Source organism: Pan paniscus, chromosome X (genome assembly GCF_029289425.2).
Source record: "Pan paniscus chromosome X, NHGRI_mPanPan1-v2.0_pri, whole genome shotgun sequence".
Taxonomy (NCBI): Eukaryota; Metazoa; Chordata; class Mammalia; order Primates; family Hominidae; genus Pan; species Pan paniscus.
In genome coordinates, this window is record NC_073272.2 from 116710613 (window position 1) to 116727116 (window position 16504).

At 35.9% G+C, this 16504-nt stretch overlaps 1 protein-coding gene across 1 annotated transcript; it reads right to left on the bottom strand.

Moving 5' to 3' along the window:
• Positions 1-14230: 14230 nt before the first annotated feature.
• Positions 14231-16090, bottom strand: LOC100987323 (serine/threonine-protein phosphatase 2A catalytic subunit alpha isoform). The gene has a single exon (XM_003814286.5). The coding sequence runs from the start codon at positions 15847-15849 to the stop codon at positions 14920-14922; it is 930 nt and encodes a 309-aa protein (XP_003814334.1). The 5' UTR covers positions 15850-16090; the 3' UTR covers positions 14231-14919.
• Between the last annotated feature and the right edge of the window lie 414 nt (positions 16091-16504).

Here is a 16504-nt window from a genome sequence, read left to right on the forward strand (position 1 = left end):
GTTTTCCCCATTCAGTATGATGTCAGCTGTGGATCTGTCATATTATGGCCTTTATTTTGTTATGTTCCTTGTGTGCCTAATTTGTTGAGAGTTTTTATCATGAAGGGATATCAAAAGCTTTTTATCAAAAGCTTTTTTCTGCATTTATTGAGATGGTCATATGGATTTTGCCCTCCATTCTGTTGATATGAGGTATCACATTTATTGATTTGCATATGTTGAACCATCCTTGCTTCCCCAGGATAAATCCCACTTGATCATGGTGTGTTATCCTCTTCCTGTGCTGTTGGATTTACTTTGCTAGTGTTTTCTTGAGGATTTTTGTATCTATGTTCCTCAGGGTTATTGGCCTATAGTTCTCTTTTCCTGTTGCATCTTTTTCTGGTTTTAGTATCAGGCTAATGCTGGCCTCATTGAATAAGTTAGGGATAACTCCTTCCTCCTTAGTTTTTTGGGATAGTTTGAGGAGAATTGGTGTTAGTTTTTCTTGTAAGTTTGGTAGAAATCAGCAGTGAAGACATCCAGTCTTGGGCTTTTCTTTGTTGGGAGAGTTTTTAGTTACAGATTCAATTTCATTAATCAGTATTAGTCTGTTCAGGTTTTCTCTTTCTTCCTGATCCAATTGTCCATTATCTGAGTCCACAAGACAGATAATAATAGGTGGCATATTCCTCCACATTTTAAACAGAAGGCTATATATGTTAGACTCACTGAGAGATGCCTCCAAACAGGTCCTACACCTCTTGTTTCATCACTCAACCCAAACTTATCTGTAAGAGAGGTAGAGATTGGAAGGAGGTTGTTGAGAGGGGATTTTTAAGAAGAGAACTGTTAGTCTACTAGGGTTGGGGAACTGAAGTGTTGTTATTAGGGGAGAAAAGGGGTTCCTCCTTCCACTTTCCACCTCAAGCCATATAAGGGGTTTCATTGGGCCTTACTCTAGTGCCCAGTACTACCATGGTACTACAGTGGAGTATGGAGAAAATACTTAATGAAGTGCTTACTAGGCAGCCCCTGGAATTTAGAGGAAACAGGGTCTGGAGGGTCACAATGGGTACAAGCTGCACTTTCACCAGTGATGGGGCAAATTTTCAGTGTTTTTATTTTGACCAAGAGTACATGAAAAAAGCCATAGCAGAACTGTCCTAAAGGATCCTTATAGGAAGATTGCCTTCTAGGGAAAGATAGGCCCAGCAGAAAGAGACTGTTTGGAAGGAAGTGGGGTAACATTACAGTGCAGGAGCTGAGAGGGTAATGATAAGTCAATTAAGGAATGTATTGCCTACAGTGTTGGGGAGACCTTAGCAGAGGGACATGTCAGGTAGTAATACAAGTCTTAAAAATATCCCTTTTACTGTAGTATCATGGTAGCCAGTATTTGCACATCTATCACAGTAAGGGTATAATGCACCAGCCAAGTAAGACTATTGGCTCTCTCACCTTTTTTCTTTACCCTTACCCTACCACTATCCCATACCTATCCTAGAGAAGTCAGAGGGAGGCAACATAGTGATTGGAGGAAGAAACATAGAAAAGCATTGCAAAAGAATGAAAAAGAAATAGACTATGTCTTCCTTTCTCATAGCTTATTTATAAAATTTTGTGGCCAGGCTCATGCTGGAACTGAGAGCAGCTTTAAATGAGATGAAAGTTAAAAATGTTTAATGTAAATTAGATTGCACTTTTGGTCACTTATCTAAATTTTTATTTCAGGAAAATTATTATTTCTTCATTAAACACCCTGCAAAGCTGTTAAGTATTAATCATTTGTTAGAAAATTTTATTTAAAAATTAACATAATTTTTAAAGATGACATTTTTTAAAAAGGTATGAAGAACATACATTGGAGAAAAGATGCCCTTCTCAATAAATGATTCTGCAAACATTAGATATCTATATGCAGAAGAATAAAACTAGACCTCTTTCTCTCACCATATACAAAAGTAACTCAAGATGGATTAAATACTTAAACATAAGACCCAAAACTAAAAATCCTATAGAGGAAAACAGAGGAAACAATCTAGGACATTGATCTAGGCAAAGATTTTATAACTAATCCCCCAAAGCACAAGCAACAAAAGAAACAATAGACTAACGGGACTATATTAAACTAAAAAGTTTCTGCACAACAAGGGAAAACAATCAACAGAGTGAAGAGACAACCGGTTGAATGGTAGAAAATATTTGCAAACTATATATCCAATAAGGGACTAATGTCCAGAATATACAAGGAAATCAACTCAACAGTTATAATAATAATAATAATAATAATAATAATAATTCCATTACAAAATGGGCAAAGGACATCAATAGACATTTCTCAATAGAGGACATACAAATGGGCAACACATATATTTAAAAATGTCCAACATCACTAATCATCATGGAAATTCAAATCAAAACCACAATGAGATATTGTCTTACCCCAAATAGAATGGCTATTATTAAAAAGACAAAAAATAACAGATGCTGGTGAGGATATGGAGAAAAGGGAACTCATATACACTGTTGGTAGGAATATACATTAGTGCAGCCACTATGGTAAACATTATGAAACTTTCTTTAAAAACTAAAAAAAGAACTACCATACACTAAATACTCTGACTTGATCATTACATGTATATATTCATTATATACGTGTGATTCAATTATACATGTATACACAAAATGTGTATAAATAAAAAAATAAAAATAGAACTACCATACAATCCAGCAATCCCACTATTAGCTATTTATTTAAAAAAAAGGAATCTGTACCTACACCTTTATGTTTATTGCAGCACTATTCACAATAGCAAAGATATGGAATCAACTTGAGTCTATCAACAGAAAAATTGATACATAAAATATTGTATATATACACAATGGAATACCATTCAGCCATAAAAATGGAAATCATATCCTTTGCAGCAACATGGATGGAGCTGAACATCATTATGTTAATTGAAATAAGCCAGGCACAGAAAAAAATCACATGTGCTCACTCATATGTAGGAGCTATAAAAGTAATCTAATGGAGGTAGATAGTAGAATGATTGTTACCAGAGGCTGAGAAGGGTATGTGTATAGGAGTGGAGATGAGGATAAGTTAGTTAATGGGTACAAACATAGTTAGATAAAAGGAATAAGTTATAATATTTCACAGCTGAGTAGGGTGACTAAAGTTTACAACAATATAATGTATATTTCAAAATAGCTAGAAGAGAGTACTTGAAATATTCCTAACTCATAGAAATGACAAATATTTGAGCTGATGAATATCCTAAATATTCTGACTTGATCATTACACATTGTATGCATGCAACAATATGTCACATGTACCCCATAAATATGTACAAATATTATGTATCAATAAAAATATTTTTACAAGGAAATTGATTTAATAATACTGATTGAATAATCCTGATAGAATAATACTGATAGAACTACCATATGATCCAGGAATTCCTTCTCTGGGTGTACAGGCATACATTGAGAATAATGCAGGTTCAATTTCAGACTACCACAATAAATTGGATATTGCAATAAGGTGAGTCACACAAATGTTTTGGTTTGCCAGTGCATATAAAACTTATGCTTACACTAAAATGTATTCTATTAAGTGTTCAATAGCATTGTATATGAAAAAATGTACATACCTTAATTAACAATAATTTGTGGCTAAAAAAGCCAACAATAGTCTGAGCCTTCTGTGAGTCATCTTTTTGCTACTGGAGAGTCTTGCCTCTATGTTGATGACTGCTTACTGATCAGGGTGGTGGTTGCTGATATTGGGTGGCTGTGGAAATTTCTTAAAATAAGACAATAGGGAAGCATGCCACATTGTTTGACTCTTTCATGAAAGGTTCCTCTGTAGTATGAGATGCTATCTGATAGTATTTTACCCACAGCATTACATCTTTCAAAATTGGAGTAAATCTTCCCAAAATCTGCTGCCTTACCAACTATGTTTATGGAATCTTCTAAATTATTTGCTGTCATTTCAATAATTTCACAGCATTTTTGCCATGAGTAAATTCCATCTCAAAAAAATAGCTCACCTCTTTTTCTCATCCATTAAAAGCAACTCTTCATTTGTTAAATTTATGTCATGAGATTGTGGCAATTTTGTCACATCTTCAGGCTCCACTTCTAATTCTGATTATCTTGTTAACTTCACCACATGTTCAAATACTTCCTCCACTGATATCTTGAATCCTCAAAGTCATCCACGAGGACTGGAATCAACTTCTTCAAAACTCCTGTTAAGTTGATATTTTGATCACTTCTCATAAACCATGAATGTTCTTAATGGAATCTATAATGGTAAATCCTTTTCAGAAGGTTTTCAAATTACTTTGCCCAGATCCATTCAAAGAATCACTATCATTGGCAGCTATGGCCTTACAAAACAAATTTCTTAAGCAATATTGTTTGAAATTGCTTAATCCATGAGCTGCAGAATGGATGTTGTGTTAGCAGTTATGAAAACAATATTAATCTCCTTGTATATCTCCATCAGAGCTCTCCAGTGATGAGGTGCATTGTCAATGAGCACTAATATTTTGAAATAAATTTTTTGTTCTGAGCAGTAGGTCTCAAGAGTGGGCTTCACATATTTAGTAAACCATGCTGTATACAGATGAGCTGTCATCCAGACTTTATTGTTCCATTAATAGAGTACAGGAAGAGTAGATTGAGTGAGAATAATTCTTAAGGGCACTGTGATTTTCCAAATGATGAATTAACATTGGCTTCAAATTAATGTCCCCAGCTACATTAGCCCCTAACAAGCTTGTTAGCCTCTCCTTTGACTCTTTGAAGCTAGGCATTGACTTCTCTTATCTAGCTGTGAAAGTCTTACATGGTATCGTCTTCCAAAATAATGTTGTTTTGTCTCCACTGAAAATCTGTTGTTTAGTGTAGTCACCTTCATCAATGATCCTAGCTCTTCTGGATAACTTGCTGCAGCTTCTCTATCATCTCTTGCTGTTTCACCTTGCACTTTTATGTTATGGAGACAGCTTCTTTCCTTAAGCCTCTGCTAGCTTCCAGCTTTTCTTCTGCAGCTTCTTCACCTCTCCTATCCTTCATAAAATTGAAGAGTGTTAGGATCTTGCTCTAATTAGTCTTTGGCTGAAGGGAATGTTGTGACTTGACCTTCTATCCAGACCATTAAAACTATCTCTATATCAGCAATAAAACTGTTTCACATTTTTATTATTCATGTGTTCATTGGAGTAGCACTTTTAGTTTTCTTTAATAACTTTTTCCCTACATTCACATCTTGGCTAATTATTTGGCACAGGAGGCCTAACTTTCAGCCTGTCTTGGTTTTGGACATGACTTCCTTACTAAACTTAACCGTTTCTAGCGTTTGATTTCAAGTGTGACTCTTCCTTTCACTTGAACACTTACAGGCCATTGTAGGGTTATTAATTGGCCTAATTTCAATAGTGTTGTGTCTCAGGGAATAGGAAGGCCTGAGGAGAGGGAGAGAAACGAGGGAGCAACCAGTTAATGGAGCACTCACAACACAAACAACATTTATTAATTAAGTTTGCCATCTTATCTGGGTGTGGTTCGTGGCCCTCCAGAATAATTTTAATAGTAACATCAAAGACCACTGACCCATAGATCATCATGACAGATATAATAATGAGGAAAAAGCTGGAAATATTGAGAGAATTACAAAAATGTGACACAGAGACATGAAGTAAGCACATCCTGTTGGAAAAAATGGTGCCAACAGACTTGCTTGACACAGGGTTGTCACAAACCTTCAATTTGTAAAAAAAAAATGCAATTATCTGCAAAGTACAATAAATTGAAGTGTGATAAAATGAGGTAGGCCTATGTACTTAAGGTAAAATCATTACTCTGTACTTCTATGTTCATTGCAGCATTGTTCACAATAGCCAAGATATGACAACAACTTAAGTGTCCATTGATAGATGAATGAAAAAAGAAAATGTGGTAAATATATGCAATGAAATATTATTCAGCTGTAAAAATAGGAGATTCTACCATTATCCACAACATGGATGGACAAAATGGATGTTATGCTAAGTGAAATAAGCCAGACACAGAATGAAAAATATTGTATTATCTCACTTGTACGTATAATATTTTTTAAAAATAAAGGTCAAATATACGGAGATAAAGAATAAAACAGTGATTACCAGGGGTCAGGTGGGGAGCAAGAGGAAATGTATTTCAAAGGATACAAAGTAGTAGATCTATAGAATGAACAGGTTTAAAGATCTAATGTACAACATGAGGACTATAGTTAAAATTTCATTGTATTAGGGATTTCTGTTAAATAAGCACATTTTCATCACCTTTCTCACAGGAAAAATAACTGTGTGAGATAATAGACATATTAATTTGCTCCACTATAGTAACAACTTCACTATCTTTATGTATCCCATAACATCTTGTAAATCTCAAATATACAAAATACAATTTATTTTTCAAAAAAATCATCCTTCTGCCAGTATCTTGTTCTGGACTGAAGATAAAGTAAGCCTCTGAACCTCAGCTTCCACATCTGTAAAATGAGGACAATAGTAACTATCTCAGTGGAGTTCTAAGGATAAATTGAGATAATATATTAGGTTTCAACTATATGCTGTTTATGCAGATCAACAATGGTCAAATATGGCAATTTAATGTCTTTAATGTATAAAGAACAGTGTCTAGCATCTGCATAAAGTCAATAAAGAGTGATTATTATGATATTTTTAAAAAAATGACAGGGAGTATTAAAGAATGTTGGTCTGTAAAGTACATGCATGAAATGCACCTAATTTTTAAAAAGTTCCTAACCGCCCTAGAGTATAAGAAATGTTCCTCATCTCATGTGAGAATCATTGTTAAAATTTGACATGCACATTGGCATTACATGAAATATTTGAATGATTAAGTTTTGTGGGAATTGGGAGATTACTGTATTTCAGCGTTTTCTTTCAGACCTCCTAACCTTCTTATCAAGTGGGATTGTATAGTTTCCCATAGGTAGTTATTAACAGCTACGATGAAATTCTTTGATACCCCTTTGATATTCCAATTTGGACTAACAGAGGACAAGGTCAGAAGCTCCATCAAGAGTATAAATGCACAGCCTATTGAGTAGACTTGAGGAGTCTTTTTGGTTCACCCTTCATAGGTATGAAGGTGTTTCCACAGTTATGGGTTTTGTTACTTTGTTACTTAGAAGTTTATCTTTACATAAGAAATGCACAGACCATAATGTCAACTTTTCACTAATTCTTTCTATAACTACATTTTTATCAGCTACCATATCTGTAAGTTATTGTGCCTTTTCTGCATTTTATCATCACTGAGTAAATGAGTTCTGCTCCTGAATCTAACTTAATTAAATATGTTGATCAAATAAATATTTTTATCCATGGAATACAAGTAAAACCTATTAATTTGGGAGAGAGCTAAAAATGTTTCTACCATATCAAGCATTTCTATGAAATCATTCAGAACTTCCAGAGTGTTAGATAGTACTTCATCTTGTAAGACATATTTAATAAGAAATCGACATTATGGATAAATTGTTTATAGGAAGAGCACGCACCATGAAACTGGAACAAAATCTCAAATACACATAAGCTAAGACCATGGGATAAAAAGAAGATTATTTGTAGTTGCTCTTCTGTCTCTCTGTCAAAAAAATAAACAAACCAAAACCCCTTCACTGCCATTGTATGGAAAAAACACATTAATTCAGTACACACTTATTCAAAACGATGCAGAATCTTCCTCAACAAACTATACGTAATGTAAATCTAAACCTGGTCAATACAAAGTCAAATTAATAAGACTGCCCTCCTTGTGAATATGCTTCTTTTTTTGGGTTTCCTTTATTAAAGATAGTTCAGTGCTCTCCGGGTAATGTGTTTATTGGGCACAGTGCTGAATTAGCCATTATACTGGAGAAATCATGGTGAATTCGAGAGCCATGGAAAATTACTTCCCAAACTATTCTATTACTTTATTCCGAATAGCTTTAAGCTGTAAAATTTGGTTTTAAAGCACTCTTAGGCCGCAAATAAGCTATTAGGTGTCCTCAGAACCCTGTTAAACCTTCTGCCCAATGTTTCTCAACCTTGGGCACACATTAGAACCAACTGGGAAAATTTTTAAAGCCCTATGTCTAGACCACACCCCACACCAATTACTCAGAATCTTTAGGGATGGGCCTGGAAATCATATTTTTAAAGCTCCCTGTGTAATGTTAATATGAAACAAGGTTGAGAATCAGAAATCTAGCCCCATTGATCAGTATAACAACATATGTGGCTCATAAACTGGTTCTGAAACAAATTTTTGAGCTATTTTTTGACAAAGACAACACTTGGAGAATTTTCTGGAATCCCAAGTCGACAAACTTTAAAGACCAATGTTTATTAGCACGTGCATTTTTAATGAAATTGGTCACATTACTTTTATTCCTTTCTCATACATAAAGTAAGGGTTTTCAAACACTTCATTACAAGAGGGGTAAAACTTATGAAAGGATAAAGACATTTGGAATCCAGAAGTTAGATGAAAACAAATGGGACACATAACAAGAATTCCTGGAATTGACATTCAGAAATACTCTATTGTCTTTACTATATTTCCATTTAGTTTCTTAAGTTAGAATACCCATGGTATTAAAAAGGCTGATTTCTAAAATATGCTATTAATTTAGGTAGCGAATGCTGGTTGTCACAGAGAGAAAAGTATTTTGTAAATAAGTGACTCAATTTTTATCTGCTCCAACAATGATATTCTATTTCTCATTCAAAAACTGATAACATCTCTCAGCATAAAAAAAGAATGATACCATGTCAACAACTGCAGAAGCCAGATCTTACACTCTAGAGAGAATCAAGTCAGAAAATAAAGGAGTATGTTACATTCTTTTACATAAAGGAATCCATTTATTTATTCCTCACAATTCGGAGAAAAACACCAGGTGTCACAGTAGGCTAAATTTTTCTTATGTAAAGAGGAAGCAGGTTTAAATTTTCAAACTGAAATTTAATAATTTCTTTCTCATGTGTTAAAAATATGATAGCCAACTCTGAAGCAACAAAGAAAACTGATAAACATAGAAGAGATTAAAGCATCAAAAGACCTGTTGAACAAAATGAACTTTCATATTTCTGCCAACCCAAAGGAGCCACAATTCCAAAGAAAAATATTCAGACATTCATCCTAACAACATAAATAAACTGTAATGTTATTTTCCACATGTATTTTTGTATTAAAATTTTACCTTATGCCAGTTTCAATGCTACTTGAGTCTCTGGATAATGTCAAACTAGGTAATAAATTATACATATTTGCCTTTAGTGGAAATCACCTTTTCCGAAACAAACTTGGACTTACAAACTTTCTGTATGTATACATATGTAACAAACCTGCACGTTGTGCACATGTACCCTAAAACTTAAAGTATAATAATAATAATAATAATAAAGAAAATATTTTAAAAAAAAGTTTAATCAAGTATACCAAAGTATAATCAAGTTCCTGTGACAGCTTAAAGAAATAGCTCCTAACCTGAGGGTCATAGATGAGGTTCTAGGGATCATTACATAAAATTGTAATGAAATTTTTTTCTAGGACAGAGGTCTATAGGTTTCACAAGATTTTTTAAGGAATCTGTGAACCTAATAAGATGAAAAATACTGATCTATAGTACCCCACCTAGAGTATTCAGTGGTCAAAGCAAAATCTGCTCAGGTCAGATTTAAGTACCAGAAACATCAAGATTTACTCTATGAGTTAAGAGACAGGAGTCAACAACCAGTTTAGGTAGAGAAGACTTGAGTTCTGGTATTTAGGCTTGCCCTATTTCTGGGTGGAGAAACTATTAGGACTTTATCTGCTGCAGGTCCAAAGGTAGGGACTTCGGGAAAGTATGTAGATAAAAAATTGGAGAGGCCTAGATACCAAGAGCATAAAAAGGCAGTAGTAATGACTAAATAAGTATTTTCTCATATTTCACTTAAAAGAAAAATCTATTATTCATATTTGCAGTTTGTAGCTCTTCCCTTGGATCAATTTCAGATCTGTTTCAAGCAAAAACATTTCAAAAAAATCAATCCAAAGTTATGATAGTCCTTTTTAATGCATAAACTTATCTGTATTGCCGCTAATAATTTATTAAATGTTCACCTTGTTCTAAGTATTCTAGAAAACTAATGTAGACATGGCCCTGCAAGTGATCTCTGGTTGCTAATGGAAAGGTAGATTGATTTCATTGTTTAAGTGATTATTAAGTGCCCAGGTAATACAGTTATAAGCATTTTAGAAATTCATGAAATATTGATAAATAACTTTGCACATTATGGTTATGATAATTAAGCTGAAAAAAAGCATTTGATTTCCTTTTAGCTTGTTTGATATGTAGCATCACTGTACCTGAGGAAGGTGCTCTGCATTCTACTTCAATATGCAATTTTCAACTCATGCATGTTAAAGAGATTTTGGATCTGGATATTTAATACATATACGGCCATATAAGCATAACCTATTCTGATTTTACACACCAAATTCCTTTATCTTTTCTAGCCATATTTTATCAGATTTTTGCTTTATTTTTCCCAAAAGCTAAAGATCATCTTAGGCATATACTCAAAAAATATATACCCCATATACCTATCCCTGGGATTAAAAGATTGCTCTCAGGAATGATACTAACTGCGACTTCAGAGTCAATACTGACTTGGGATTTTAGATGAGAATACCTTATTACAAATAAAAAAAAGAATGTTTTCCACATCATATTAAAATATAAGTCACATTACCAAGTTGGTGCATTTAAAACATGAAAATAATGTAATGAAATGTATCTCTCTAGAGCAATGGATGGAAAGCAAAATAAATCTGGAATCAGAAACATGTTACTACATCTTGAGCCTTTACCTTGTGTTTGAAAAGTTTAATTCTTTTGACTTTTGTAACTGAGCAAGAATTTGAGCAAATCAACCAAGCCCCATGGCTGTGAAATCGGCCACCATTCACGGGTCATTTATTCCATAGGTTTGACGGCAGGATATGATACTTTATTTAGGTCTTTTCTTTGAACAGTAGTCCATTTCTTCTTGCTAGTATCCTTAAAGAAATCAAGAACCACTTAGGCTGTATCTCTCTTACAACCTTCTTTCATAAACCTGAAGAGGATAAGAAATTTGCTCCTTAGACTTCGTGCAGCCTGGCAAAGCAATTCCATTTGAAGCTATTCTGTTTGAAAGTTTTTCTAAGTCACCAAAACTAATTATAGTCAGTAATCTCTATTCACTGAGACTAATCTCTACACTACATTAAAAATCAATCTATTATATAGTGTCATGACAGTCTGTTGAGCGTAGTGTTTTTTTATGAATGTCAAAATTCTTTGTTGATTACCTGAATGCTTTACACAGATTTATCAAATTGTCTAAATTTGCTGTTGTAAATAAATAATACACTGATGATTGGTATTTCATTTTTGTGTTAGGAATTCTACAATAAAAAATATTTTATAAAAAAAAAAAAAAAAAAAAAAAAAAAAAAAAAAAGAAAGTTTCCTTTCCTTCACTATGCTATTTTGAAATAGTTAATAAATCTGAACACTCTTCTGAAATGTATTAACATTCTTCTGGCCATATGATCTTGCAAAAATTATTTAACTTTATTGGCCTCAGTTTCTTCATCTTTAAAATGGGTATGCTAATGCCTACACCTTAAAAGGTAATAAGTATTAAAGGAGGTTAAGGCATGTAAAGGTGCTTCTCCAACTGCCTATCACATAATAAGCATTCAATATATTGGAACTATTAATAATTTACTATTAATTAATAAAAATGAGCAATAGAATTCTAAAAGCATGCCAAGATATGTTCAAATATAATGGGTAATTTTTTAGATATGATTTAAAGATTTATTGGCATTAGAAGAATTGGAAAAAAAGAATAATCTGGCAACTTTCAATATTAAAATTCCTCATTTTTTACCCATATTGTTCATTTTTAAGGTAAATTTAAATTTACCTTAAGTTTAAAATTTTAAATAGTAGTAAAATAATCAGAGAAGAGAGCAGTATATATACTCAATTGCCAAATAAATTTTAGGAATTTAGAGGGTGAGAAATCACCTTCTAAAGAAGAATCTTTGTATTTCCTTCCCTGACAGAACCAGTGCACATGACTCATTTAGCCATCTGTTTAATTCTTGTATAGAACTTTCTCCTCCATATAGACTCTTCACTGATTTTCATTTAAGACACTTAGAGGCTCAGCGAGGAGCAGACTCTGTTTCCTTTTATTTTATTTTATTTTATTTTATTTTATTTTATTTTAAGACGGAGTCTCACTCTGTCGCCCAGGCTGGAGTGCAATGGTGTGATCTTGGCTCACCGCAACCTCTGCCTCCCAAGTTCAAGCGATTCTCGTGCCTCAGCCTTCTCAGTAGCTGGGATTACAGGTGCCTGCCACAATGCCCAGCGAATTTTGTATTTTTAGTAGAGACAGGGTTTCACCATGTTGGCCAGGCTTGAACTCCTGACCTCAGATGATCTGCCCGCCTCAGCCTCTGAAAGTGCTGGGATTACAGGTGTGAGCCACCGTGCCCAGCCTGTGTTTCCTTTCAAAGGAACATGCCCAGTTGGAACTCCTCAATTTCCTCTGTTCATGTATTCATGTATTTGTCAAATAACTATCTTTTATAAAGTCCCTACTCTGTACCAGGCAGACATTGTACTAAATCTTTAGAACACACTTGTTGATTAACATAACCCATGTAAAGAAACTATGGAGGAGCAAGGTGGCAGGGTAAGAAGTCCTTGTCCTTGTTCCTCCACAGAAACACCAATAAAACAATGATATTCAGGCCAAAATATCTTTATGAGAAATCCAGAATCCAGTTAAAAAAATTAAAGAACCCAAGATGAGCAAAAAGCAGCTCTCCGTATAATTGAATTAGGTATCACTTCTCAAGATACTACTCTCTTCTCACATAAAGAGGCACATTAAGTTTCATCCAATTCACTCATTACTTACTAGATGGAAATAGGCAAGTTATGGAGGGTGGGGGTGGGGAATTTAACCTTTGTGTTCTTTTCATCTCCTATATAATTTTAGAGGAGCAATACTTTAAGTAGTCTATCCCCTCCCCTGGAGAGCTGTCACTCAACTTCCTCAGGTGCAGGTTGTTGGGGGGAAGGTCAATGTTCAGGATTATTATTCTAGCTACCTGAGCTGACTTCTTTGAAAATGTAACCAGAATTATTTCATTATTTGGTTTGTTTGTCTGTTTGTTTAAATAACACCTGTCTGGCAGTGGTCACAACCCACTCAGAGCTTTTTATTTAGAAATAAGGATAAACCACTGCAATTCAGCCAGAATATTTCCAAAGAGAAACTATTGCTGATAAATGTTGTGCATGTCATAATTATATAAGGTATCTATGGCCCAGAGCTCCGTCTTTTTTAAAAAGGCTGTTTTATGTATCCAGAGGGACAGTTTTCCAGAGAGCAAGACAGGTATCCAGACAAATAACCCAAATCAATGTAGCCACTTTCCCTTCAAGTAACAAAAGAGAAATTTCTCTGGTGTTTCAAACATAGCTAAAAGCTGTCACAAGTCCAGTTGAGAGGCAGATTTTGCACAAATTGTGTTCACCCAAGAAATCAAACAAAAGCCCACTCCCTCTTCTTCTAAAAGCAGTTAAGCTGTAAACTGGCATTTGTTCCATTATTCTTAGGTGAAAGCCTTTGCATTAACAGCAATATTTTCAGTAAAAGTTATCCCTATCTAGATTTCTGAAATCCTTAAGTTTGCTGCTTCACATTGCACTTTGAAGGAAATACATCCGCTAACAAGCCTAACAAATGTCACTTTGGAGAACAGTTGCAGTCTGGTGAAACACAGACTGCTCAGAGGCCCCAGCAGAAAGAGCTCAGACTGGATGTTCAGGTCCCTGAGTATTACCAGCTAAAAATCCATTTTCCCAGTGGGTGAATGGAGTAGAAATACACTTATTCTACAAATAGTACTTATAGCCAAGAGTCAGAGAGCCAGTCCAATGTGTTAGAGTCAGGACATTCATTTGACTCATCACTACAGCAGATGACAGGACAGGCACTTACCATAGCTCATTCTGGCCGGAGAGACTTCTTGAAGCCATGCAGAAGGGAAAATACAAGTGAGGAATAATCGCCAGATTCACAAGAATATATTATGGAACATATATCAGTCTTCACACTTTTTTATTTTTTCTTAGTTCACAAGTTTATTATGAAAAACACTGCAGTGCTCTTGTGCAGTCACATCGTCTTACAGGAAGGGGAAAAAACAGTTCTGTTCAAAACAACTCACCAGGTTCTGACAATAACAAAGAACAACATGGGGCTGAGATTTGAGTAGGGAATAAACTGAGTGCAGACAAATCATATAATTAAATTAAACGGTATCCCTGAAAATAAAAAGAACGATTTCAAAACTCACAAGTAGAAGGGAGGCCTTGGTACTTATTTTTAAAAATGTTCATTAAGCTCCAATGATTGTTTGCTGCTATCCTTATCTACAGTCATGCTGAGTAAAGCTATAGCTAAATGGAAGTTAAATTGTATTCACGAGGTGTTAATGTTTACATCTTATTATCTGCAGTCTCTGAGAGAAAGCAAAAGTAACTACAAATAGCGCTATGCCAGAAACTGGTTTCTTGACCAACAATGTCGCTTCAGCATGCAATGAACTGGTTCATTCTAAAGTGGTCACGGCTGTTGATGACAAGAGGCTTTGTATTTTTATATGGCACATCTTTTGGTCCATGTGAAAACAAGTTTTTTGAATGTTAACTATTTTCTGACACTTTGGAGTTACTGTTGCTCTTCCCATTTCCATTAGGTCGATATATGGTTCATGGCAATACTGTACAAGTTTAAAATTTCATTACGGGAAGTAGTCTGGGGTACGACGAGTAACATGTGGCTCGCCTCTACGAGGTGCTGGGTCAAACTGCAAGAAAGAGTATTTTAGAGTATCGTCAAGTTCCATGATTGCAGCTTGGTTACCACAACGATAACAATAGTTTGGAGCACTGAAAATCGTTACTACATTCCGGTCATGGCACCAGTTATATCCCTCCATCACTAGCTGGTGAGCTCTAGACACCAACGTGAGGCCATTGGCATGATTAAATGTCTCAGAAATATCTTGCCCAAAGGTGTAACCAGCTACTCGAGGAGATATACCCCAACCACCACGGTCATCTGGATCTGACCACAGCAAGTCACACATTGGACCCTCATGGGGAACTTCTTGTAGGCGATCAAGTACTCTGATATGATCCAGTGTATCTATAGATGGCGAGAGACCACCATGTAGACAGAAGATCTGCCCATCCACCAAGGCAGTGAGAGGAAGATAGTCAAAAAGATCTGTAAAATATTTCCAAACATTTGCATTTCCATATTTTCTTAAACATTCATCATAGAAACCATAAACTTGTGTGATCTGTCTGCTCTCATGATTCCCTCGAAGAATGGTGATGCGTTCACGGTAACGAACCTTAAGAGCTACAAGCAGTGTAACTGTTTCAACTGAATAATATCCTCTGTCAACATAATCTCCCATAAACAAGTAATTTGTATCTGGTGATTTGCCACCAATTCTAAACAGTTCCATGAGATCATGAAATTGCCCATGCACATCTCCACAGACAGTAACTGGACATCGAACCTCTTGCACGTTGGATTCTTTTGTCAGGATTTCTTTAGCCTTCTCGCAGAGGCTCTTGACCTGGGACTCGGACAGCTGCTTGCACTCGTTCAGCTGCTCGATCCACTGGTCCAGCTCCTTGGTGAACACCTTCTCGTCCATGATGCCACCCGCCCCAGCCGGCTGACGCTCCGCGCTGCTCCCGCGCCGCCGCCCGCACACGGGCCTACACACACACGCCGCCGCCGGTTCCTCGTGTACTTCTGGCGGCTGTTGAGGCTGGCGCTGGCCCGCTGGCTCTCACCGCAGTACTCGGCCGTCGGCCGCTGCGCCTCCTCCTCCGCTCGCTGAGGCTCCAGAGCTCGGCTCTTTGTAATGGCGGCCGCCGGGCGTGGTGACGTCACGCCCGGCGTCAGGAGGCGGCGGGGAGCGGAGGGGAAAAGGGCCGGGGAGCAAGCTGCGCAACTGCAGAGCCCTCCCCGGGCGGCCGCACGACCGGAGTTGGGGCGCAAACTGGGGGTCAAAGCGCAGGCGCGACGTGGCCAGTCTTCATACTTTTAACTGTATGGAGCAGAATAGAGAACCCAAAACTAATCTACACACCTACAAATTCAGCAATTTGTCTCACATATTCTTTCACGTTCAGTAATTTGTCTCACCACAAGCCCATCCATTCCAAGCTCCATTTTCAGAGATGAGGAAAGTTATGTTCTAAAGTTGACCTGCACTTTGTATGTAAACGTTATCATAGTCCACAAAACACTGTGAGCTCTTTGAGAGCAGAGATTCAGTTTTTAAATTTTTTTTTATTTTTAAT

What these genes read in the sequence shown, in the direction of transcription:
- LOC100987323 (XM_003814286.5), bottom strand. Translation starts at nt 15,849, where the DNA reads ATGGACGAGAAGGTGTTCACCAAGGAGCTGGACCAGTGGATCGAGCAG.